The sequence below is a fragment of the Gasterosteus aculeatus genome, chromosome 13 (genome assembly GCF_964276395.1).
Source record: "Gasterosteus aculeatus chromosome 13, fGasAcu3.hap1.1, whole genome shotgun sequence".
NCBI classification, from domain to species: domain Eukaryota; kingdom Metazoa; phylum Chordata; class Actinopteri; order Perciformes; family Gasterosteidae; genus Gasterosteus; species Gasterosteus aculeatus.
In genome coordinates this window covers 8,832,096-8,857,448 of record NC_135701.1, presented here as the reverse complement: position 1 = coordinate 8,857,448, position 25,353 = coordinate 8,832,096, and the positions used below count along the sequence as shown (strand labels likewise).

The following is a 25,353-nucleotide window of genomic DNA, read 5'->3' as shown; positions in this document are numbered from 1 at the left end:
AGTGAGTAGTTTTCAATAGCAGGCGTTTTTTCCTGGTGGTGTTAGGGTGTGAAGTAAGTTGAGCAGCAGTTTGTACGAATGACTATGGCCAAACCCAACAGAGACGGCCACCGTAGACCTCCGAAACACTATGAAAGGGTCACCGCTAGAGTCCTGCACACCTGACCTCACTGAGGGGTCACACCTGACCTCTCAGTGTTGCCGTGTTTGGTTTATGTTTAGGTTGTGCAAAGGAGACCTTCTCAGGGAAGGTGTTGTGTTCTTTTTGATCCTCCAAAGTGCACAAATTAGATTAGATTAGATTCAACTTTATTGTCACTGCACAGGGTACAAGTACTGAGGCAACAAAATGCAGTTTAACATCCAACCAGAAGTGCAAAATAGCAAAAAGTGCAGAGTATGTGCATACGTAAAGTGTAATAAGTGAATAAATAGATATGTACAGTAAGAAATAGTTTTGCAATATGAACAGTAAGAAATGGATATGTAATAACAGTGCAAATGTTCAGTGGCTGGAGGAAGGTGTGTGGCAGTGTGGCAGGGGGGGGTATGGGGATATGGGGAAATATGGCTGTGCATCAATGTAACATGAAAAAGTAAGTACACCAAGCCAAACAAAGACAGAAATAGGATCAGCTCAGAGGACTGTTTTCAATAACAACAGAATCGGTGAAAAAAAAATCAAAAGGATAATATGGGGATGACAACGTTTTGATAGAACACAATAATTTCTTATTAATAATATAATAGCTTTGTTAATCATCCTCGATGTGTTGTTTTTCTTTATTGCAGAAACCCTAATGTGTCCCATTAAACGCAGAAGAAAACAAGCTGCAAAGAATCCAAAATGAGGGAAATGATTCTCACTGAGGAATATTTGCTTGTGTTCAAGTAAATAAATAATGTCACGTTGTTATCCTCATCGGATGTCTTCATGCAGGTGTGAGTTTGTGTATATGTTTCCCAATTGTGGGTGGGCCCATTAGCCCACAACCTCTCATAGCTTATGGGTCAGTGGTTTAGGAAAAAATGTTCTGAACCACAACCACGCACACACACACACGCACACACACACACACACACACACACACTGACTAAACCACAACACACATAACCACGCCATCGTGCCGGACTATACACACACACTGAAAAAACACCCTGATCGAGTGACACACATCATAACAAACATTGCTCACACAAACCAAACATTCCCGTGTGTGTGCGTGTGTGTGCGTGTGTGTGTCGCATGACTCTTACTTTATTGAAGTTTTATGATGAAACATGAAGACTTCCCCTAATGCAAACCATATGACGGCGCCAGCGTTTGATCTCAGCGAGCTGTCTGAGTCACTGAGGGGCCCACGGTGTGTGTGGTCACACGTGGACTTTACACATGTGATGGGTTAATGGTCGCACACACACACACACACACACACACACACACACATATGAAGAGAAGGAAAGTAGTAGTCTGAAAGTGAAGCAGCAGGCTTGAGAAAAGTACTCGTGGCCGACTAAAAGGATCATTTTTTTTGTTGCACATATTTCGGCCCGTTGAGGAAGATTTTACAGTATACTTTAAAAAATGTCACCACATTGTGATAATAGTGTTGTGTAGTTAGGATTCCCTCATTGCTAATACAAACATGCCCTCACACTCAACACTTGGTCAACACTTGCTTCACTATTTGCTGTCTTTCTGTGAGATGAGAGGAAGAAGCCGAAAAAGTGAAAACAACAACTTGAAATTGAAGCAAGGAGCCGTCTGCCGTGACCGCGCACATCCTGAAAACTTGTTGTCATAATTAAGGACGCCAGGTTCCCTACCATCGAGTCAGAACAGAGAACAAAAATCCACCTTCGTTAGACTCACTCCTTCTTTCTCACTCTTTTCCTCTCCTGCATAATCTACCTGACGTGCAGCTTTTTGTGTCCTCCATGTCCCCTGAGATGTCTCCCATTCCCTGTCTCTGCCTCTCTGTCTGGCCCTTCTCGTGTTTTCTGTCCGTTTCTCAACAGCGGCCCTCCTGTGCCGATAGTCGTTTCTCGGGGGAAATCTCCCAGAAGAAGCAGCACAAAGCTGTGAACCCCCCCGGTGACTGTGTCTCCGTTTCCTACCGCGTCCTCACACGCACAAACGCACACGCTAACGGGCTGTAACAAAGGAAACAGGCAACACACACTCATTGTATTAGAGACTTACTTGTGTAGCTGTGTGTGTGTGTGTGTGTGTGTGTGTGTGTGTGTGTGTGTGTGTGTGTGTGTGTGTGTGTGTGTGTGTGTGTGATGGAGCGAAACAGAAGGAACACATCTATCCGCTTGTCTTTATTCCACGTCGACTCTGAACAACAGTGTGTTCGGTGTTTGTCAATGAGCTCACTCACAAACTCACACACACACACACACACACATATTCAGGCTCACACACAAAACGTATACAGAGATTTTAAACCATATTCTCACAGTCACAAAGGTACGGTCCGTAGGCCCGGTCTGTTGATGTCATGGCTAACAAAGCACACGTTGTGCTTTTGTGGGTTCTTTTCTGTCAGTTCTTTCTGCTGTTGTTGACGTTTGCTGACCTTCGCTCATATTCTGATATTCTACTCCTGCTGCCTGCTGGTCTCGAGCTGAATTGCATTTTGAGCAGCGATCATTTCGGAGGATTTGCAAAATCATCGCTCTGGCAGAACGCCGGCACGAAACACAAAATACACACACATCTCCATAGTGCACTTGCATTGTGCGTCGTTTGAAGCAGGTGCAGTATTCAATATCACTTTATTGTTCCAAATGTGACCCTATCTAACTAATCGAATAAATAACTAATCCTATTTTCACATTATCAAACACACAAAAACACACAACATCTAAAAACTATTTTAAACAAGGATGGAAGCATCTCATTTGTAACAATTTGCAAGCTGCAAAAGCAAGTGTGCGTGTGTGTGTATGTGCGTGTGTGTGTGCGCGTGTGTGTGTGCGCGCGCGTGTGTGTGTGTGCGTGTGTGTGCGTGCTTAGCCCTGGGCTGATCAGGGGAGGCATGTGGTGGCCATTTAGAAGGATTATAACTGTCAGAGACATCAAGCACGACTAATTATTCAGCACACTACACTGTGGGGATGTGTAACTGTGTTCAGAGTGTGTGTGTGTATGTGTGGGAGGGGGAGGGTGTGTGTGTGTGTGTGACTGCAGGCAGGAAGAAGACGGAGGGAGAGTAAAGCTACAAAAAAAGAGAGAGAGAGAGAGAGAGAGAGAGAGATGGGAGACAGATGGAAATGAATTGAGCCAGACGAGAGAGAGGGAGAAGCTACTGTTAATACCCAGAGAGAATACTGTCTGTAGGAAAGATGGATTGATAGGAACTGAGAGAAGGGCACATTTAGAAGTGTATCAGTGGGAAAAGCCTGTGGGGAATCGTGTGGAAGATCCAGATCCAGGATGGGAAAAAAGACAACTGTGAAGGAGGATAAATGATAGAATGATGATGCATGGAAGGAATGAGTAAGGGGAAGATGTTTAAAAAAAGAACAGATGAGAGAGACAGAGGGAAGAGGGGTGACCTACCTCATGCCTTCATGGATGACTGCATTTGTATCCAAACATCCCAACATGCACTGCTCTGCCACTCGGGGCGAAATCAGCCTGCAGCACCCAATCAGCCGTGGCCTTTTACCACCTCGCCGTGGGGCAGAGTGTGCTCAAGCTGAGTAAGTGAGTGTATTTAGGTTTGTGTGTGTTTGCATGTACAAGAGTCCGCACACACATCTGGTTGTGTGTGTGTGTGTGTGTGTGTGTGTGTGGATACAAACCTCCTCACCACACTGCCTCTCAGATTTATCTTCAAACGGACAGCTCAGCCATCTCCTCTCTAACACCTCCGTCTCTCTCCTCCTCTCTTCGCCCCTTCTTCCCTCCACTCTGACTCTCTGACGCTCGCCACCGATCCTTTCTCCATCTAACTCTTCCTTCTACCAAGTCCATCTCTCCTTCCATCCATTTTTACCCCTCCATCCATCTCTCCGTGTTTCCGCGTATCCCTCCATCTGCATCAACTTCCCCCTGCGGAGGGGGGGGGGGGGGGGGGGGGGGGGAGACAATTTCCTGAATCCCACTGAAGTGGAAAGTTTTCAGATTTAACACATCCCCCACTCACGATGTGCTCCGGCTTCAGAGGTAGTGGTTGGAAGAAGGAGCTGACATTAGGAGGAAGGCCTTTGCATGTGTAGGTGCATGTAAAGATCAGCCGAGTACAGCCTCACACTTTGGTTGGTGTTCGTCCTTAAAATACTTTTCTCTGGTGACGTAAAAGATGAAACGTAACAAGACTTTACTGATTTCGCCAGCTGCTCTGGGGGGCTGTGCTTCAACACAGCTTTGCTTTCAGTTCATTGCTAACACGTCTTAGTTTAGTATGTTAGAATGCGAATATTTGCCATTTACAAACTGAATACAAACCATTCATTTTTTAGAGAGATTACGAGGGTTGACGGGAAGAACAGAGGAAAAGTAAAGCAAAAAGGATGTAACTATTGCAGAGACGAGAGGGAAGAGGGAAAAGAAGGCGGAGAGACTTGAGAATTTGAAGGAAAAGGCAGAGGCGAGGGAGCAGTGAGGAGGTTAAAGGCAACTTGTGTGTAAAGTTGAAAAGCTGCAGTGGATTTGTATTATATATATTATTCCTTCGTAGCGTCTGACAAGAAGGGCAGTTACATCACAACCCTTCGGCTCCCCCTCCTGCTTGTCCATTTGTATTTACGCTCGTGACTGTTGATGGATGTACAGTGTAAAGCCCACACACACACACACACACACTCATTAACACACACACATAGAGCAGACATGGGTCATGGGTCTTGCCTGTGAGGTATGTTGTCAAGGTGATATATAATGGTCTGATCAACCTCAGCTTGATCACTGTGCAGACAATGAAGAAAGCATCTCTCACTGTGCTTTTAAAATCTATGCGCTCTGTATTTCTAAATATTTGCTGATGTGATCAGATCCTATTTCATTATGTGTCCGCTGTTCCACAATAACTAAACTTCGCTTGAACCCTGAACTGCTTTTAAAGTGTAATACCTGTCAACAGCAGCCGTGTGAGTAATGAGACAAACTTGCTCGCATGCAATGTTTGATTTTCCGGGTTTTTCACGTGATTCTCAGATGGTGGCGCTGATGAATCCGACAAACATCTGTGAAACGACATCCACTGCATCTGATGCAGAATAAATGACAGTCATGAGAACAACACATGCATTTCGCTTTATGATCAGTTCAAGCTTGTTGCAGCAACCTCCTGTGATTTTTTTAATGGCGGGGTCTGAAAAGAGTGAAATTCAATTTATACAAGAGAGTGGAGCCATTCATTACAGTTTTAGAAAAAAATGACTCAAGGTTAAAACATTCGCTGAATAAGATATGGATGTGCAATAATGTAAGTGAGAGCCATAGTATGTCCATGAAGTCTTTCAAGAGTCTATAGTTCTCTTTGAAGGGTTATGTTTGAATTCACTTTTGAGCCATGAAACTAACAGAGATTAAAAGCAATGTAAGAAATATATTGCTATTGATTGAGAGCAAATCAACTTTGCTGTCCATTTTCAATAGAAGCTTTGACTGGACATCTAGTCTGTATTGATATGGCCAACAAATGTAGATTACAGCGCATGTTTTCGTTAATGTTGCTTGATTTAGCTCTGCTTTTGTGAAAGGGTTAGTATCAACACATGACAATATTGAATATCTATTATCTAAATAACATGCATAGAGTTCTGTATGTTTCTTTTTGTCTCCCCTTACCTCTGAATCATTCAATATGTTACATTTTGCAAGAGTTCATTTATGTCTGTAAAAACAACTCATACACAACTCATCCAAAAATGATCACACCCTCTGAATTCTCATCTCCACCAGCCCTTCTCAGAGCGAGATGATATGCTGGTGCTTACTGCACTCTGCTGGTCAGCGTGTGGAATTATACCACAACTAAATGGCAGGCAAATTTGTATATGTATTCCTCTATGTTTCACAGATGCACAGAAAGAGCTAAAGAAAGGAAAGGAGAGAAAGCAAAACAAAGAGAAAGAGAGATCACACCAATTAAAGTCAAATTAGGGTAGGACGCCAAGTACGTTGGCTACCAGAGCTGATCATTTATCATCCTGGTGCAGCTTGCCAGCTGGTAATATTCACATGTGTAATTGGGACAAATTGCTAACCAGTGGTGCAATTAAAATGTGTGTGTGTTTGTGTCATTCATTTGTAGAGGGTATAATGAAAGTGGCACGTTGAGGATGAACAGCGTCTACTTATGAGAACAACTACACCTCACAGCAGCTGATTTCACTCCACAAATTAGCATCACTTCTGAGCCACTGCTGAGAAAATAAACTGAAGAGGGGACTGCTGGGGCGTTGCAGGTAAAATAGTAATAATACAGTGTAAATTATATGTATATTAACTGAATCTGGACAGATTTCCCTCTGCTGCTAGTCACATGTTTACAGTTGTATATGCTTATAGAAAATAGTATTGTTCTTCACTAACTGACACATTTTTACAACATACTGATTATTGTAATCTAGACTATAGCCACACGCCTAGGTGACATATGTTATAGTCTGTATATTACTTGTGTATGTTAGAAAGTCCTAGTTTCTACACAGCATTTTTTACTCTGGTCATAATTTTCTTTGTAATCACATGAATACAAAAATTGATTTTTCTCCATCACAATGAGTTGTAGCAGTTGTTGCCATCACCATAGTGGCACTGATGAAAATAAAAGTGGATATCATAGACTGCATGTAGACACAGCAGAAGCAACAGAAATAGCGGCTGTAGAAAAAAAGGTTCGTATTACGCATGCGCAATGACTCGTTGAAATAACTAATGTGAGAAGTCGACAGCGACACGGAATCTGAGCTTTGACGAGATTGTTGCTGTAGTTCTGAGGATGCACAACTACAGCTTGCGGACAAAGACTTGCTCGGCATGCTCTGGTAAACGGCTGGTGAATTTATGAAGGTACTCGAGGAGACGTACAGGATCTGCACACCCCGTCGGCACAGTAACTTGGGACAGAGGCAGGGCTCTCCTGTTGGCTAACGCAAACTAACTCCAGGTAGCGCACAGTGCTAATGCTAGCTATTTACATTGATTTAATTCGTTTTCATTTGTAAAGTGCATAGTGTTTACTTGCCAACCCATTTGTCTAACCGTTTTATACTTTTGTGTTGCAACTTATCATACTAAAAGGGGTCAGCAAATGCTCGGGGTGCCGCATAACAAACATACACGCCGGCTAACCTCGTAGTAGCATGCTACGTTAGCCAGTTTGTTATCGTCAATCATCGGTGCTAGCTGATGATATTGGTAGCAAGGAGCTAGCCAATCGGGTGTCAAGTCATCTAACGAAAGGAGGGTTTCCGGTAAAGCTCTCCAGAGTAAAACAATGCTTTTAAAATAATACATTTAGAAGAAGCCCGTTGGAGCGTTAACATGTATTTTAACGTTACATTAATATTTCTGGAAGGGTGACTTGCGCAAAAAACATTGAGCCTCTAAACTATACCTGTTAAATGTTTAATATAAAAGAAGAGCGCAGCATGTAACGTTGATTTGTATACGGTTACTACTTTTACCGTTCATTGTAACTTTCCTGCCGTCTTAGCCACCGCCTGTCTTTAGATGTAACGTTATTTAAATACTCCTAATACACTTTATAAAGGACTTTTCTGTTACCATTTTAGATTGTTTCACCTTTATTTTGAAATCAATAAGTTTATTTCCGGTTACGTTAGTTCTCCGGACCATCACAACCAGAGCGGCGCCGCTAGCTAGCGAGTCAAGCGAGGACGTCCACCTAACCTTTATTTTCTACCTGAATAAACTGTTGCGTTTTTTCTAAACGAAAATTCCAGTTTATCGTTGGTGAGCTAAATTACTGTGATCCCTACTGATTTCTGAAACCTTGACTTTAATGTCATGATTTGTGGTAATCCAAACAGAAATGATGGGTTCATTGACTTTCGCAAGGAAGCTTGCGTTCAAACACGAAAGCAACGTGACAGTGATTGACGGGCTCAACTCAAAAGGAAAATATACAAAAATAATCAGCCCCTCGAACTGCTAAATGTTGAATCAACATGTCTCTAAAACAGTTTATTCAAAATCTCCACCTTGTCCTCTTTTCAGATCTTGTCACCTGTCCTCCTGATGCTGAGAGGCTCGCGGTGACACGTCTGCCTCACCTACAGCTGAACTACTGTGAAGATTGTTTCTTCTGCGGCCTGCTGAAAAAGTGGAGCTGTGTCAACCTCATTTCTATACCCATATTCCCAGAAGGTGTGGTCGCACCCAAAAGTTGAGATGTCCATCACCAACACGCCCACCAGCAACGATGCCTGCCTGAGCATCGTGCACAGCCTGATGTGTCACAGGCAGGGCGGTGAAAGTGAGACGTTCGCCAAGCGGGCCATTGAGAGCCTGGTGAAGAAGTTAAAGGAGAAAAAAGACGAGCTTGACTCTCTCATCACAGCGATCACCACCAATGGGGCTCATCCCAGCAAGTGCGTGACCATTCAGAGGACACTGGACGGCCGGCTGCAGGTGGGACAATACGGTTATCTAGATTATTCATTGAATGAAGGAAGATCATCTCCTTTCTACACATGTGTTGACAAGCGTAGGTAAATTATACATCTCAATGTTTGGCGATTAGTCCCCTCTCGATACATTACATGTCATTTAGCTGAAGCTTTTATCCAAAGCGACTTACAATAAGTGCATTCAACCATAGGGTACAAACTCAGAACAACAAGAAACAAGAAAGTGCAATTTCCTCAGCTTATTATTTTTGTTATAATTTACCACGTAGACCTCTTTATTTTGCTTAAGTTATTTTTTGTTGTGCGTTTTTTGTTTTAAATCTACCTGGCCAAAGCTCAAAGACGTTGGCTGGATTTGAATTGTCAAAAAATGACCTTCTAACCACTATTTCTTGACCTCTGTGGAAAACGTCCAGGGGTCAAGCAAAGATAGTTCTGAGAATTCCAGAGGACTTTGGAAAAGACAGCCGCGGTGTTCAGGGAATCCGACCCCGCTCCCACTGAGCCACGTAGTTCCAATGCGATGGGAGACCCATGTTAGTGGCCTCAGTCTGAAGTGGCGAAACTACAATTTCTCCAAAGATGGACCACAAAGAAGCGCATCTAAGATGCATTTGTTCATGTGTTGTTGCATGATTCATGCAGACGACATAAATCAACCAAGTATTAATTTTTTAACTAAGTTGCGTTATAAATGATGCTCACGGTTACTTGCATGATCTGCATTTCTCTGTCATGATCGTTATTTGTTGTAAACAACCATGATGCGTCATTATTTGAATATTGCCGCCGCAAGGAATTGTGTAATGTGGTTCCTACGCTAAAGGAGATAAGTAGGGAAGCCTTTAAGCTCCTTTCCTTTGCATTAGAGAATTCAAACCGCTCTCATCATGGCGGCCACTTACTTTACCTCCGGGTCATTTAACTCAGTGAGGAACCTTCCTAAGAACATTAGACAATTCAGATCCAGCCGTTCTCTCTGGTATAGTGTGTGCCAAGGAAAAGCCTCAATTTATTTGCTGCAACCATAACTACTATTTGGACTTTTTTTAGTTTCTTAGAATTCGTCAGATCATTTGTTTTCAACCAAACAATTTTTCAGCTCCAACTATGTTTCATCAAACATGTGAGATGAGTAACTTACCAAAATAAAGACTGCAAACTGATTTAATTCAGCGCAAATAGCTACTGTCTGGAGCTTTTCACCACTACAGTCGAAGATGAGCTGTATTCGAGTAACGGACACTCTTTGACCTCAGCTGTGAATTTGCAAGTTAATTAACTCTTTCCCTGTATTCTGCCTCCCTGTTGTTGTTGTTTACCAGGTGGCTGGACGTAAAGGGTTCCCTCATGTCATCTATGCCCGGCTGTGGCGGTGGCCTGACCTGCATAAGAATGAACTGAAGCATGTCAAATACTGCCAGTTTGCCTTTGACCTCAAGTGTGACAATGTGTGTGTCAACCCCTATCACTACGAGCGAGTGGTGTCTCCTGGTATAGGTGAGCATGGAGAGATTTTCAGTGAGTCCACTTTTTGGTGTTTGTTTTTTTAATTGGTTTAAATCTATATGGGTCTCAATAGAACCCAATTAAAGTAACCTCAAAGATTCCGTTTTCTGTTGCCTCCTACTGAAGTGGACACATTTTAGTGAAACGGGCATAATTGCTGGTACAACTCAACATTTGCTGTGACTCTTAAGCCTGTTCACTAGCCTGTTCCTCCCTTTCCTCGAGCCACAGACCTGTCGGGACTGACGTTGACCAGCTCTGGTCCCAGCTCCGGTCCCAGCTCCGCGATGATGGTAAAGGACGAGTATGATTTCGATGGGCCGCAGAGTTTGCCCTCAATCGACGGAGGCCACTCCATCCAGACCATCCAGCACCCTCCGTCCGTTGGCTGCCCGACCCCTTCCGAACCGTTTGCAACTCCGAACCTGCTCCCGCCTGCTGAGGCCTCCACCTCTGCCGCAACCTCGTCCTTCCCTGCCATTGCGGCCGGATCAGGCAGTAAGATGCAGTCGTAAAATATTCCCTTTCCCAAATGCCACATGTGTCTGTATTTGACGGTTGAAAACAGTCTTGTCTAATCTCAGAATGATTAGACAAGACTCAAGAAGTCCTATTTTGTTTTTCGAATAGTTTTGATGACTGTAGACTTGAGACTTTGTCCTTTTTTATTGTAACCATCTGGATTTCCTATCGTCTTAGGTGCCAGCTCCACCTGGTCTAGAAACGGCAGCTTCACATCCAACATACCCCACCACACCAACGGACATCTACAGCACCACCCTCCTATGCCACAACCGACGCACTACTGTAAGGACACCGCTGGGACTTTCTCCACAGACATCATTGCATGCCTGTATACAAATATCTATCTAAAGTGTGTGATCCCTGCCGTTGCTTTCTGCTCCTCTCAGGGCCAGTGCACAATGAGCTCGCCTTCCAGCCGCCTATATCCAATCATCCAGGTGAGAACACGCAATCCACACGTACATAAACGCAAGGCAGGTATATTGGAGAACTAGTAGAATTGAATGTCTTTATTTTCCTAATTTGAATTATTCGTATATTATTGCCTTTTTGGCTAGCAGCATTAGCTGCTTGAAAAAGTGAGACTAGATGAGATATAAAGTTGTTAAAATGTTCAGTTTGACAGCTTTTCTTTACATTTTGATTGTCGGAATGGAAAATAAAGCGCCGATTGTAAAGACTATGAAATGTTATGGTTGAGTAATGGCTTCAGTCATTGCTTTAAATGCAGATGATGCTTGTTTGTCATCACTTTTTATATATTTAACAAACAAAAAAAAACAAAGTCACAAAAAGTTTGATTACAGTGACCATTTTAGATTGATGACAAAAATCCCACTGACAGCCGGTTCCCTCCTTTGGTTCAGCTCCTGACTACTGGTGCTCCATCGCCTACTTTGAGATGGACGTCCAGGTCGGGGAGACGTTTAAGGTTCCCTCCACCTGCCCCATCGTGACCGTAGACGGCTATGTCGACCCCTCGGGAGGGGACCGCTTCTGCTTGGGGCAGCTCAGCAACGTCCATCGCACCGAGGCCATCGAGAGAGCGAGGTGGCAAGATCCGTTTAAAGGCCGCGCTAAGGACAAGGACAATATAATACAACAATAGAAGAAGCATTTATCAATTGTTATTTGTAATGATTATTCGTCCCCTGTTTGTCTTCTGTCCCAGGCTTCACATCGGTAAAGGGGTTCAGCTGGAGTGTAAGGGCGAGGGAGACGTGTGGGTGCGATGCCTCAGTGACCACGCAGTGTTTGTCCAGAGTTACTACCTGGACAGAGAGGCGGGTCGAGCCCCCGGAGACGCCGTTCACAAAATCTACCCCAGCGCGTACATCAAGGTAAGTGCATATAGACAAGACAAATCTTCTTTGGAAACTGAAGGCGAGTTCCAAACATCCACTTCAATGCTGTCTCCTCTTGTCCTTGCGCTCCTGCCAGGTGTTTGACCTCCGGCAGTGCCACAGACAGATGCAGCAGCAGGCTGCTACGGCTCAAGCAGCGGCCGCAGCCCAAGCCGCCGCCGTGGCCGGGAACATACCGGGGCCCGGATCGGTCGGAGGAATCGCTCCAGCTATTAGTAAGCTACCGTAACTGCAAATACGCATGCGCATTCACACATGGAGGCAGTATGGTTGGATGTACGTTTCACTGCAGGTGAGGAGCGAGTGTGAACAAATGGAGAACTGCGAAGACACCCGGATTCAAACAAATTCTAATTGATGTGCTCTATTAAAACCAAATGAATGTTACAGAACTACAAAGTTGTACTGATTTCTATTGGATGGTCAAAATAATTAGCTTAGACCTAAACAATTCCCTCAAATGGTAAATGTACAGCAATGTAATATAGTAATCTTTTTGATTCAACACATGGTAATTACTTTCTGTTAAGTTCTTGATAATAGCGCCGTATTCAGATTGCTTTGGTTCAAAGATTGAAGTCTGAGAAAACCAGCAAGTTTATGCTTTGCAGGCTGCAACCGGTGCAGTTGATTCAAGTTATTTGGAAGTGTAGATAAACATTTATCGTTTCCAAATTCATTTTCAATAAATCTCCCTCTTTTCAGCTTCTTTCAGCAAGTTTTAGTAATAAATCCTAATAAAATCTAATTCATAATCTTGGGTTTGAACCACTATATTCCTTGGAGTTTGAGGTGCTCGTCACGACACGTTTTATCACCCTGACCTGATGTTGTCTCCGTCCCCTCAGGTCTGTCAGCAGCAGCGGGCATCGGCGTAGACGACCTGCGCAGGCTGTGTATTCTCAGGATGAGCTTTGTTAAGGGCTGGGGGCCCGACTACCCCCGCCAGAGCATCAAGGAGACCCCCTGCTGGATCGAGATCCACCTCCACAGAGCGCTGCAGTTGCTGGACGAGGTCTTGCACACTATGCCCATAGCGGACCCACAGCCCCTGGACTAAGCATTACGCTGCAACGCAACCACGCCGATGAGAAGTCCTTTACAGGACACCGTAGTAACAAAGCACCACAACATGCACACAGATGACCTGCAGGTCCCATGAAACTGGGATATACAGCAAACTACTCTTCAACCAGCGACCACTGACATTAAAACCAGTAAACCAGGGAAGAACATCCCAGTGCGCGGCTGTGGGATGAGACAGCGCCCTCCAGAGTGCCGGCAGCAAACTGACGATTGGATCGCCGCTCCAGCAAAGGACGACGCCCAGTCGAGGTTTCGGACTAGACGATGATATGACGAACAAAGTTGAGCTGCCCACAGATTATGTCTGTTGTTACTGACCCACTGTGATTCATATCATTTCTTCACTCGACTACAGCGACGACGAGATGCTCCTTCAACATTTCCACCACGCTCGCCTTCCACCTGTTTCAGGTACTTTTACTGTGTTGGGGAACGCCCTCCTTTTTTATGCTGCCACGCGGGGAATCGCCTACACCTTCCTCTGCAAGCCCAATCGCACTTTCTCCCTTTCACTCCGAGAGAAAAACACAGAAAACCGCTCGGAGGCTTTTGGTTCAATTTCATTGCAGTAAAGAGTCCGAGAAGAGACTAACGGTGGTTCCTCAGATGTCGGTGGTCCAATCACGGGACGCGCTGGGTTCATCGATGTTTTGACAAACCAAAGTACTTGTTGAGATCTACTGTGAGTCCAGACTTTCAGTCAGCTGCTGGACTTTGCCCCCAATCCCGTTCATTTGGAAGTTTCTTTAACTTTACATGTGCTAATGATTATTTGAGTTTTAACAGTTTGCCGATTTGTATCTCCAGTCGTACCCAGACACATCACACCTGTTGATTTATCGTACTGAAATATCTTATGCCTGCCGCCCACATATATACATATATCCTACTGGATCCAGGTCTCTTGTGTATGGTTTGCTGCTAAAGATGCGTGAATTAAGAGTGTCCTAGCAAAATAGAAATATTTTCTTGGTTTTATTTTTGTTACTCTTATTAATTGATTTGTATTCTATTCATAGCACTTTATTTTTCCTTGTTTTTGATTGGAAAAACCCTAATTCTAAAGGTTTACCTGCAATACGGAACGGGAGAGAATAGCATGATTTATATTTGGTGTAGGATTGTGAGCAGAGGCCCCTCGATGAGGCATCAAACATATTTGTACTTTTGTAGTTCCTTTTTGAGTTTTTTTCTTTTTTTTTAATCCATGTAAATAACTTGTTTTTTAAATGCTTGTCAATGTTAGCATGAATTTGGTAATTCCACCCAATTACCCCCCCACACCCACACATTTTTTAGTACTTCACAAACTAGATTATCGGAGGAGTTTGATTGCATCATGTGGCGTGTACTAGCGTGGCGTGTACTAGCGTGGCGTGTACTAGCGTGGCGTGTACTAGCGTGGCGTGTACTAGCGTGGCGTGTTGCTGGTTCATTAGAACAACTTCAAAGCCAAACACTGGAAAGTGAGACGATAACCGAATGAAAATGAACTTTTTTTATTAGCAGAGCAGCACATGGAGGCAACTGGTCTCCTTAGAGCTCATGTCTATTCATTAACACCATCAGTAATTTATGGGGCCTTTGCTTTATATTAAAATCTGTATATTATCTCTCATGGGGCTCGACACCGGTGAAGGTAAATTAACAAAAGTAATTAGATTTAATCACCAGCGTCCTCGTCTCCACTGTACGTGTGCTGCATTTTGTTACTGTTTAGTATTCTAGGTTCTGCACATTTATTACAAATACACGTTTCATTTACTTGCCCCAATTGTTTGATTTATTTCTTTGCACCTGACTGCCCTACATTACTCCATTCCTGATCACTTGTATTTGACAAGATATTTAAAAAAAAAAAAGAATCTTCCCAAAAAGGTTATTTTCTTAAATATATCTTTAAAAAGACAGTTTTTTTGTTTTGTTTTTTTTAGATCTTGGGTATCCTTGTCACAAGAAATAAGCCCCATTGCTATCTAATGGAAGCAGTTGTGTGTTGCTTTGCATCCTGTGTCTTGTTATTCAGTATTTCACTGTGGTTGGAAAAGCATTGTTGTCCCACATCGGGTATTAAGAGACAAACGATTCATCCACTTGATCAAATGGCAGGAGACGGGATATTGTGATTGTTACTGAATGAACTGATGCTGAATTCTTTCCTGAGAAATAATGTTATGTTTTGTTGAGCTTTAAGGTGCACTGATGTTTTTATAATACTTGCAGTTAATATAGGAGCCTATAAAGACCCAAATGATGTTGACTACTATGACAGATTGCTGATATACATTTTCTGTATTTCTTATGTGAGAGTAATTAAACATGGCCTGATATTCTTTAAGTGGTGACTTGTATATTTTCCTCATCAATGTAATGTGTTTTGTAAGATGCAATTCTGATGACCATTCAGCTGTGGTAAAAGATTCATGAAGCTGTACTGGGCATCAACGTACTGACACTTATTTTCTACAGAGGACAAATTAACATCTCACAAGGAGAAAGCTTGTTTTCTTCAGCTGAACGGCTACATTCCACTCAGGGCAGCTCCTGGTACTTCTACGAAATGCAACAATGTCTGCGCTGAAACTGCTAATGCGAATGAACTGAATACGAATCATAAACGTGGGTTGTCTCGCCAGAAGAAAGGGCACGAGAAGTGATCCGATCAAGCACCAAATGGGAATCACCTGAGCAGCAACCACAACACTTCATGGTGATGTTAACCCTCAGACATCCATGTATTCACTCAATTACAGTGTGCCGGATATGTCCCCTCATGTTGTAGTTAGTAAAACGTGTCAGTTTGCGTGAGGAAAGCTGTTTATCAAAGTTTGCATATCTAGTAAAATTGGTCTCAGAATATGGGGGCAAGCGGAGATGTTAAACAAACCTTTCACATAATGAATAACACATCAGTTGGACAAATCTTAAAATGAAACAGTCTTTATTAAGTAACTTTAATATCAGAAAAATAAAACTCTTAAATTCTCTTTACAGCAAATATATATAATATCAGTGCTTTGGCCGCAATAACTTAAAAGGCCATTATAAAATATAGTCTGCTTTTAAACTCCTGACTTAATTTGAATTCATATGCCATAAGACTCCCCCCACATATACATAACAAAATTGTAGTAAAATTAGCAAATACTTTGAACTGTTGGTACATCTTAACAATATATGTATTATATATAGATAATCTAAGATACATCGTACAGTATATCGTTCTTAATTTGGTGTACAGACAGGACAGGCAGCTTGAATCCGTGGCCTTTTTACAGTTGCAGTGGGACGTTTTACATCGGCGATACATAATGAAGACATGCTTATGATGCACATTCCATTTTCCACTTGGTTCAACGGCAGCTATCAATACTATCATCAATACTGTAAACTAATTAGACTACAAGCAGACAGCATCGACACCTTCTGCAACATTTCTGGGTTTCCAGCTCTTCATTCACTTAATCACAAAAGTAAAAAAAATCTTATTGTAAACATTTTAATATAGATATATTTATGTATATATGAAATGTAACAAAATAAAAATAAGATCTGTATATTTATCAGTCATTAAATGTAATATCATAAAATACAAACACAAATGTCAATGGACCGTATTGCATCCCTCCGCCAGAGAGAAAAAGAGAGCTTTGTATCTTTGTAGACAGAAGTAAAGTAAAAAGGACGGCTAGAAAACCCGAGGGGGCAGAAGAAAAGGGGTTTTTTTTATGCACTTTTGGGATTCATTCGGTTCCATTTCCTCCAGAAAGCATAATCATCCACTAAAGATGGTGTTTAGGCGGCAGCGCCATTAGAGCTTTACAGTAACTCAAAGAAACAGTTTACAGCTGGAATGCTCGACGGACTGCGGTCCAAACGTCCACAAAGCAACGCCATTGACCATGTGTAGTGTCGGCCCGGCCCGAGAGGGAATCATTCCAGCTGCTCCCCCTCCTCCCAAATGTCCCGTCGACTCGCTCACGCAAAGCGAGGTCTAGAGACGGTGGTGTTTAAAGCTAAGGTCTGAGACGCCTTCCACCATTTGTACCGCTTCACTCCACTCGAGAACAGACAGACGCCCACGTTAAAAAGAGGGGGGGGGGGAACAAAAGCACGACAGTTATTGGACTCCAAACTTGTCAATAGTGTGATAAGACATCGGGAAGGCTGTGCTTAGTAGGGCACGGGACACCAGCGGGTGAGCTGATGCAGTGTGTGCGCATCCTTGGGACATCTCATTGGAGGCATTAGAGCAGGTAACGGAGGGTCAGAAACAACTGAAATGTAGTAGGGAAATAAAAATAACAAAAATAGAAAGGAGCTGTCGGTCAACTTGTTACACCAAAGATGGTTTTGAGACGTGTGATTAAAACCCAGAGGAGCTTAATTTATCTGGTGCTTCCTCGAGGTGTCGACATACCGAGGCGGTCTTTGCATAGGCCTGGTGGACCAGGCGTGGGCGGCCGACGTCTCACTTTTGCTGCCTGTGAGGATTGAAAACGGCCGTGACGAGGGCGCCGATATATATAACTGCAGGGAGAACAGCGAGGGGGATTTGTTCCAATTGCAGCCGTCTGCATTGCATGGTTTCATAGAATACCAGCTCTTATGTTTTACCACTAGCTAGCCGTACTTGTAGCAACTACAAATGGGACTGTACTGCGGGAGGAGGAATGTTTCCAAAGGGCGGAGCGCCGCTCATCTTTGCCTAGAAACAAGCAAAACCATTAAACAGTAACACAATGAGACAGAAAAAAAAATATGGAAACAAGAATGGACTAAATGGGATTGCTTGGTGCTAAAAAAGATGACGCAACGGAGTTAATTAACTGAGAAAGGCTGAAGATAGGAAGCAAAAGAAAAGATCCCTGTGGTACAACTTTTGTTCAACCGAGATGCATTTTAGAGATCAAACTTTGACGAACACACGAAGACCTCATTTGGTCAGCTTGTGTTCTCTCGATCTGCATTTGTAGATAGTGTTGTCAGTTAATTACAGGCTTTCCAAAAAGGCCACACATTTGTTTTAAGACAGAGCAACACTGGCCCTCCGCTGAAGAAATAGTCTCTTTCGTTTACTCAGAACGCAAATAGGCACAAGTTTACAGTAAACTATTTTTTAGTAGTAGAAATGGAAAGCAAGGTGGCAACACTGGAGTGGTGTACCATCATGTGATGGGTACAATAAGCAGTTACCCACTCGTTGGTTCTTGTCGGGGGAAGAAGGAAACCTGATGCCATTAGAGTGTGACATCTGTCCAGTTGCAGGTCGGACCCACTTGGTTAAAAAAACAAACAAAAAAAAAACGTGTGTGGGTCCGCGTCTGCATGCAGATCGACATGCTTTTAACAAAAGTCCTGATTTATGATGCGGAGCATGTAAACACTGTTCGCCACAGATATTACACTTAATAACCAGATACTATTTAGGAAAATGATGTGCGATAGAGTAGCACATATACATTATGTCCAGTTTACTGTGGTAGGCATTTAAAATCTTTCTAAACACAGAATACGATGTGTATTCATATAAGGGAATAATTATTTGTAAACATGCTCACAGGTTATTTTTCCTTAAAGTCTTCTGTAAGCGCAGTAAGAAGAAAAAAAAAGAATGGGTTCTGTTTTAGCATTTAAAAACAACTGTAGCAGCATTTTTCTTTTGAGATGTAGAACTAAAATGGCTTTGACCCGAAAGCAAATGTTATGTATCCAATAGAATTACATGTACATTTGAAAAAATATAGGTAGTCAGAAATGGATAGTTGGATGCTTCAGGGAGAAGAAAATGTCAATTAAAAAAAAGGAAACATGAGATATAGATATATAAACACACATATATCCATCCCATCCAATGCTACACCGAGGGTCTTCCGACCCTCACATTGATCAATCAAAAAAGACTTCACAAAAGCAGGCACATGAATGCGCCCCCCCCCAAATCCATGCCCTACAGGCAGATCTTTCCTTATTCCCCTGCTGTTCCTCACCTTTGTCAACCAAACACCAGGTGGCAAACAAGGGCGAGGACAAACCTAGACACCGATTCTGGGCCAGTTGTTTTCTCCACAGATGTTATGAACTGGAAGTGTTGGGGAGGCTGAACCAAAACCAGCAATCAAAGTAGACGGGTGACAAAAATCACATGTTGCGGAGCTGAATGGCCTGTGTGACCGGGGACTGGCACACGGGGCAGGCGGCCTCGGCACCTTGGCAGATGTGGGTGGCACAATCTAGACAGAAGAGGTTATGGCCGCAGGGAACCAAGGCAGCGATCACCTGGTTATCCAAACAGTGGATGCATATCTCCGGTCCTCTCCCCGCTGAACCGAGCCCCGATCGATAGAGGAGCGAGGACTCGGGTGGGGAGGAAGAGGAGGCGGTGCTTTCACTGGAGGAGGAGAAGGCCGAGCTGCAGGAGGGGAACCTGTGAGCGTCGAGGGCTCCGGTCGAGCCGAAGGGCCCTCGGTGAACTCGCTGGGCCTGAGGGTGCTCCAAGGCTTCTGTGCCAGAGAAGGTCGGAGAGAGCCGGGGCGTCCCGGGCTGAAGACGAGAGAAACAACAGTCATGAGATAACAGTAACAGATTAGGGCCGGGCGGCAAACCGGTTTCAAATTTCCATACTGCATGAATTCTTCACACACACACACACACACACCGTCAAACCGGTCAACGAAATACATCATCTTACGCTTATTGAGATGGTTGTAACAATAACCCACAACTAATGCGCTTTAACAGGGTAAAACACAACAACAGTTTGTAACACTAATAAGCATACATTTATAAAAATTACACCACCGAACTGCATGCTGGGTATTGCTCGTCCGCTATCGCAACAAGAAGAAGCTGTTTTTGGTGATTGATGAAAGTTGGAAAACGATTTATTTATTGCTGGTGGCAACAGAAGCAGCTACAACAGCTAACAAGCGAGTTGAGTTGGCCAGCAGTAGCACTTGAATTGTACTTCTAATGGCACTTCTTTATAACAAGTTGTAAATTGGCTTACTTGATGAAATTTGCATGTTTTTGTTTCTTGTTCTGAGTTTGTATCCCTATGGTTGAATGCACTTATTGTAAGCCCCTTTGGATAAAAGCGTCAGCTAAATGACATGTAATGTAACAGCTGTTCAGGTGGCCGGTTTTCCTTTTCAGCGTCAATGAATTATTTGGTTTACTCGAATACAGAGATAATGCCAGAATCATACACAATACCGGGATATGAATTTTTTGCCATATCTTAAATTCGCATTTAATACCATAGTCGTAACAAGAGGGATCATTTATTCATTTCTGGCCCATCGGAGTCTCGGCACGGATTTTGTCCATGTCATTTTCAGACATGGGGCCTGTAGACACATATGACCACGACCAGCTGTCCAATCTGTGAAAGCATCCAGGTCTACATACCTGGGACCAAATTAAATAAGCCAAATTTGAGGATTTATTTATGGCGACAGAAACAGGCCTGTGACGATCAATATTAAAATGAGCCTTCACAATGGTGAACAGTGATTTTGAAATCAAATTTTTGGCCAATCATCAACGTATATATGTCCATATTTGTTAGTGATAAATCACAGTTTTGATACTTTTAATACCAAACACACCATGCAGATCTAGAATTTAAAAAAATGGACACAAGCCTAAACGGTGGCAGACAGACTATGTGCTCCTGTTAACTTTCCCCGTACCTGAGATTGACGGGCATCAAACGTCTGGGGGGGCAGGTGGTCCACATAGGGGCTCCAGATTTGTGGCTGCGCGGCAGGGAGCGAGGCCTGGGCAGTGGAGATGGTTAACGGGTCGAATCCAGAGGGCGAGCCTCCGCCTCCCAGGTTGACCAGCTCCTCGGACCCAACGGGGAGGAGGCTCTCGCCGAACCAGAAGCTAGCAGTGGCGCCACCACGGTTACCGTTGTTGTTGTTGTTGTTGGCGTTAAACTGACAGGGGGGGCTTAAATCTGCCCCCCGGTTCCCGTTGCTGCTGCCGTAGACGGACTCGGCCGAGCTGGAGCCGCTTCCCAGGGAACTAGAGCTGTCGTTGCGGTAGGTGGAAGACATCTTGACCCCGCTGTTAATATTGCCGTTTACTCGCGGAGTCCCGTTGACGGTCACTGGCAGCAAGCCAGCCCCGCTGGGGGAGGACGAGGACGCGCCCGCGGGAAGCCACCCGGCGTCCCTCAAGCCGGCCTGCGCTGCAGAATGCTCAAAGCTGACGTCCGTCCCGTTGTACTGGAAGTCGTTGTTGTCGACGCCGGGAGCCTCGATGCCGCCGCAGGTTCCCGTGCGCAGCGCGATGTGCGCCTCTATCTCGTCCCTCGCCCGGTCCACGTTCTCCGGCATGCCGGTGACCTCGAACACGGGCTCTTTGTCGCGACTCGGCGTCACAATGTATGTGTGGGTCTGTTGCTGAATGCGTTTGATGGTTGCTCCTGAAAGACACGACACCAAACAAAGACTCGTACTTAAAACACCAGTCAGATGAACGGCGAGTTCAAATAACGGCTCCGTCACATGACTACTGGAGAGTTCGCTATTGGACGTACTTGGACGCATGATATACATGACCATTGCTCAGAAATATATGCGCCTGGGCACAACCACAGCCCATTTCACTACAGACAGGAACATTTACGTGTCAAGATTTTTTTTTTTTTTTTTAATAGTCATGTATTTATAGTGCCGAATGTAGCTGAACAACAGACCTCTTTGTTCTCCTCGATTGGAGCTTGACCTGCTTGTGTCAACTTTACAAACAAGCCTGGGCTGAGTAATACGAAAGACTTCAATAGCCTTCAATGTTTTCAGTAAAGACGCTCGGTTTTTCCTGACGAGGTCGTAAATTGAAAATTGGAAGAAACACAGCTGTGCAGTAATTATAGCACTGAGCGGCAGGCTGTCTTAGTGACTCAGTTGGATAAAGTGCGTACCACCTAACCACGAGAATCCACTTTGAGTAGGAGCCTTCTCAAATGTCATAATATATTAATTTCACACCAGCTATTTAGTCTGTTTGTGTGGCACACTTTACAAATATAGTAATAAGAGAAAACGAAACTATATGAAAATACAATACAATACTACAAATACCCACCTTTGGGCCCCACGACCAGCCCTACAACACGATATGGTACCCGAACCTATAGGGTTGAAAGAACACGTTACTACAAGCACGTTGAATGACAGTAAAACATAAAAAACAGAGCTCCTCCTTTATGGAACCAACGTACTCGGAAGTTAACATGCACAACACTCAAGACGCAATGTTGTCATATCGCTAACATTGAACAACGCCATGACTCCTAGATCTCACGGCAGCACACCTGAATGGTGGTCTGTCCAGGTAGGGAGGGGGTCCCTGGACCGGTCGCAGCGGCAAGCGGGCCCGTCTTGTTTCGAGAGGCTCTGATGAGGGAGAAGTGCTCTGCTGCCGACAGGATCTCCCTCTTGGCCATGGCCACGTCTTCCCTGCGCCCGGTCACGACAAAGACCGGCTGCTCCCCCCTCACCGGTGTCTTGATGTAGGTGTTGGTCTTGGCTCGAAGTGCCTTAATCTTACAACCTGTCAGTGAAAAGATGAGGAAAGAAAGGGAAACGTTGGGACATTTCCAATTCACTTAAAATGTTTTGCATAACAAAAGCACACATGGTTCCAAACTTTGATTCCAAACTGATAAACGATTACGGCATAAACAGTCCACAGGAACTCACACCCATAAAACGTTGCATGGATTATACATTAAATATTCCTTTCTGCTGTGGTTGAGAGTCCAGCATCATTACCAGAGCCATTTCCTGTTGTTGTCAACAGTGCAGCCCGTGCACCCTCCCCCAACTGGTCTCATTTACCCGGCCGTGCCGTTGCATTATGTAAAGTTTAAGGAACAGAACATATTAAAAGGCGCTCGGTAAATAACCGCGGTGCTTGGCTGAACCGTTAATGCGTCTCGCGTCACGTTGCGGAGCTCACTGTAAAATCCACAGCTGATGTGGCAAAGCAATGGTGTCCAGCGCACCGTGTGCTCCTCATGTTCTCCTCCGAGACAAAGCCCAGCCCGGTTTAGCACGGCGTGGCACGGCTCCGGGAACGGTTTACTGCCCGCTAAGACCATCAATAATGCAGACGAGCTGTCAGCGCGAGGAGACGCAGATGGCTCTGCTGGCTCGTGAAACGCGCGGTGCCAACTTTTGTTGGGGGGTTTTTAAGGGCGCGTGCGGCGTTGACCCACTTAGGAGGCGTGCTAAGCTAAGCTATCTCTCGCGCTAACCGCTGTCGAGGACCAAAACCTTGTCACGCGTTGTTTGAAGCGTGAAATTTAGGTCATTTTTGTAAGCGGTTCAACTATGTGTAATTGGTCAAATGTTTTATGTAAACAACAATTGTATCTTGTCAATTATTTCGCCAATTCTGTGAAGTTGAAAATTGCTTAGTCGTCAGTGCTGGTGCCAACAATAAGTTAACGTTACTAGCTAACAGTCAGCTAACTTTGCTCTAGCCACGTAACGTTATTTGATATTAAACCGTGTCACATGTTAGAATATTCTGCCCTAATTATATTATCCAATAATTCATTTTTAGGGCTTGATTTACTTCGTATTCAACTTTTACCACAGACAATTGAGCAATCTTTTCCACCCAATAGTTGCTTCCAAACTCTTTATGACCAACTTCACGTTAGCTCGCTAGCGTTAATCGATCGATCCAACCAACAACAAAAAAAACACCGGGACTCGACGACGACTCACCCTGTCTGCCCACAATCTCCGCGACGTGCTCGGAGCTCGGTACCGCCACACACTCGGTCGTGTTGACGCTCTTCCTCCGAGCCAACAGCGAAGACTCGGCCTCGTAGCCCGACTCCCCGAACACGCCGGCCGGTAGCATGGCCATGCCGCCGCCGAGCCCGCCGTCGTCCCGCTCGTCCCCGTTGTACAACAAGACCGTCTCGATGTGGGACGTTTCCATCCCGGTCGGCATCCCGGAGGAAAGTGGCCCCGATTGGAGGTGTTGGTGGCGGTGGGCCTGCGCCAGAAACGAGGAGTCTGCAGCGGTTATAACTTCGGGCTCCTCGTCCTCGGGCGCAGCGGTTATGTTGTTTACTTCATCTCCCGAGGGCGGCCGATGTAGAGGCTTCAAGTCGAGGACGGTACCGCGGAGGTTGAAATGAGCGACGGGGGGCAGCTGGTGGAGCTGGTGGTGATAAGGGAGGCTATCATCTACTTGCTCCGGGGTCTGGCTTTGAGTGCCGGGGTGTTCCTCGAGGCCCATGCCGGCGAAAGCGTGCACTAGCGGCGGCGGTACCTCGGACTCTCCCTCGTCGGCCTCCAGCAAGGACGTGCTGCTCGGCATGATGGGATCTTTTTTGGGCGTTAAACGGCAATCGATACGAGAAAAAAATGAATCAAATTTGTTTTGCTTTACTGAAGATAAGCGACCAGCGCCTGTTGGTTGAAATGTGTGGCTTTTGTTTAGTCTTCCAGCTCTCCATGCAGCCCTCCCTACACTGTAATCTCGTGACGTTGGTTCTCGCGAGATTTAGGTTTGGGCTCGGGAGTGCAGTCACAACTGTCAGGAAGACGCCCTTAGCGCGCAATGGCGTGTGCAAATAATTAGTCATAATACTACATTTATTGGTTCCCATCTGCCGTGGGTAAATAATTCAGTGCTACCAGGACAAAACAGTGTGTCTAAACAGAGTTGTACTTGAAGGTTTCAAGAGATAAAAACGGAAATGAATAAAATTGTATTATGCTGTTTAAATTGGGTACACAGTGAGTGCAATGTCAAACCATCTTGGAGTCTGGAAGGTTCTAAAGGGCCCATTCTTCTGATTGTAAGATGCTGATTGGATGAAAACTGAGTAAGACCACAACTTCATCAGGCAGAACATTCTCCAACTCGCTTTTAAGAACAAAAATCGCTGCATAAAACATTGTGTTTCAAATAACTTGTCTAACTAAGCAACAAGCTGGAGAAGTCTAATAACACACATGTTCTCCACAGAAAGACATTTAAGGGGTCTTTGGAGTCTGAGGGGCACCAAACATTCAAAGTATCCCTGATGCAAACAGCTACTCTCCATGCAGTGGTGTTCTGGACCAACGGCAACTCCGATTTAAACCAAAATACATAAGAGTATATTTGATTCAATAGCAAACGTGAAATAGAAAGTAATTTTAATAGTCCCTTACTCTCTACCCTTGGGATGGGGGGGGTCGTGCATAGATTTTTTCAGTATCAGAGTATACTAAAC

At 44.4% G+C, this 25,353-nt stretch overlaps 2 protein-coding genes across 10 annotated transcripts; one reads left to right on the top strand and one right to left on the bottom strand.

The window, feature by feature from the left end:
- The first annotated feature begins 6,254 nt into the window (after positions 1–6,254).
- LOC120831378 (mothers against decapentaplegic homolog 4) lies at positions 6,255–15,435 on the top strand. Of its 9 annotated transcripts, none has more exons than XM_040196792.2 (10): positions 6,255–7,127; positions 8,201–8,614; positions 9,939–10,134; positions 10,354–10,620; positions 10,822–10,929; positions 11,034–11,084; positions 11,514–11,697; positions 11,819–11,987; positions 12,088–12,226; positions 12,860–15,435. In XM_040196792.2, the coding sequence occupies exons 2-10, from the start codon at positions 8,375–8,377 to the stop codon at positions 13,069–13,071; spliced, it is 1,566 nt and encodes a 521-aa protein (XP_040052726.1). In that variant the 5' UTR covers positions 6,255–7,127; positions 8,201–8,374; the 3' UTR covers positions 13,072–15,435. The 9 variants fall into 9 exon arrangements, with proteins under 9 accessions (XP_040052726.1, XP_077943525.1, XP_040052733.1 ...); XM_078087399.1 differs by having other exon boundaries at positions 6,259–7,073; positions 9,939–10,113; XM_040196799.2 differs by having other exon boundaries at positions 6,259–7,127; positions 9,939–10,113.
- A 586-nt stretch (positions 15,436–16,021) lies between these two features.
- Positions 16,022–24,982, bottom strand: LOC120831375 (RNA-binding protein MEX3B). Its single transcript, XM_040196790.2, has 5 exons — positions 23,846–24,982; positions 22,423–22,661; positions 22,194–22,239; positions 20,792–21,531; positions 16,022–19,640 (listed from the first exon to the last, which is right to left on the bottom strand). The coding sequence occupies exons 1-5, from the start codon at positions 24,447–24,449 to the stop codon at positions 19,239–19,241; spliced, it is 2,031 nt and encodes a 676-aa protein (XP_040052724.2). The 5' UTR covers positions 24,450–24,982; the 3' UTR covers positions 16,022–19,238.
- Between the last annotated feature and the right edge of the window lie 371 nt (positions 24,983–25,353).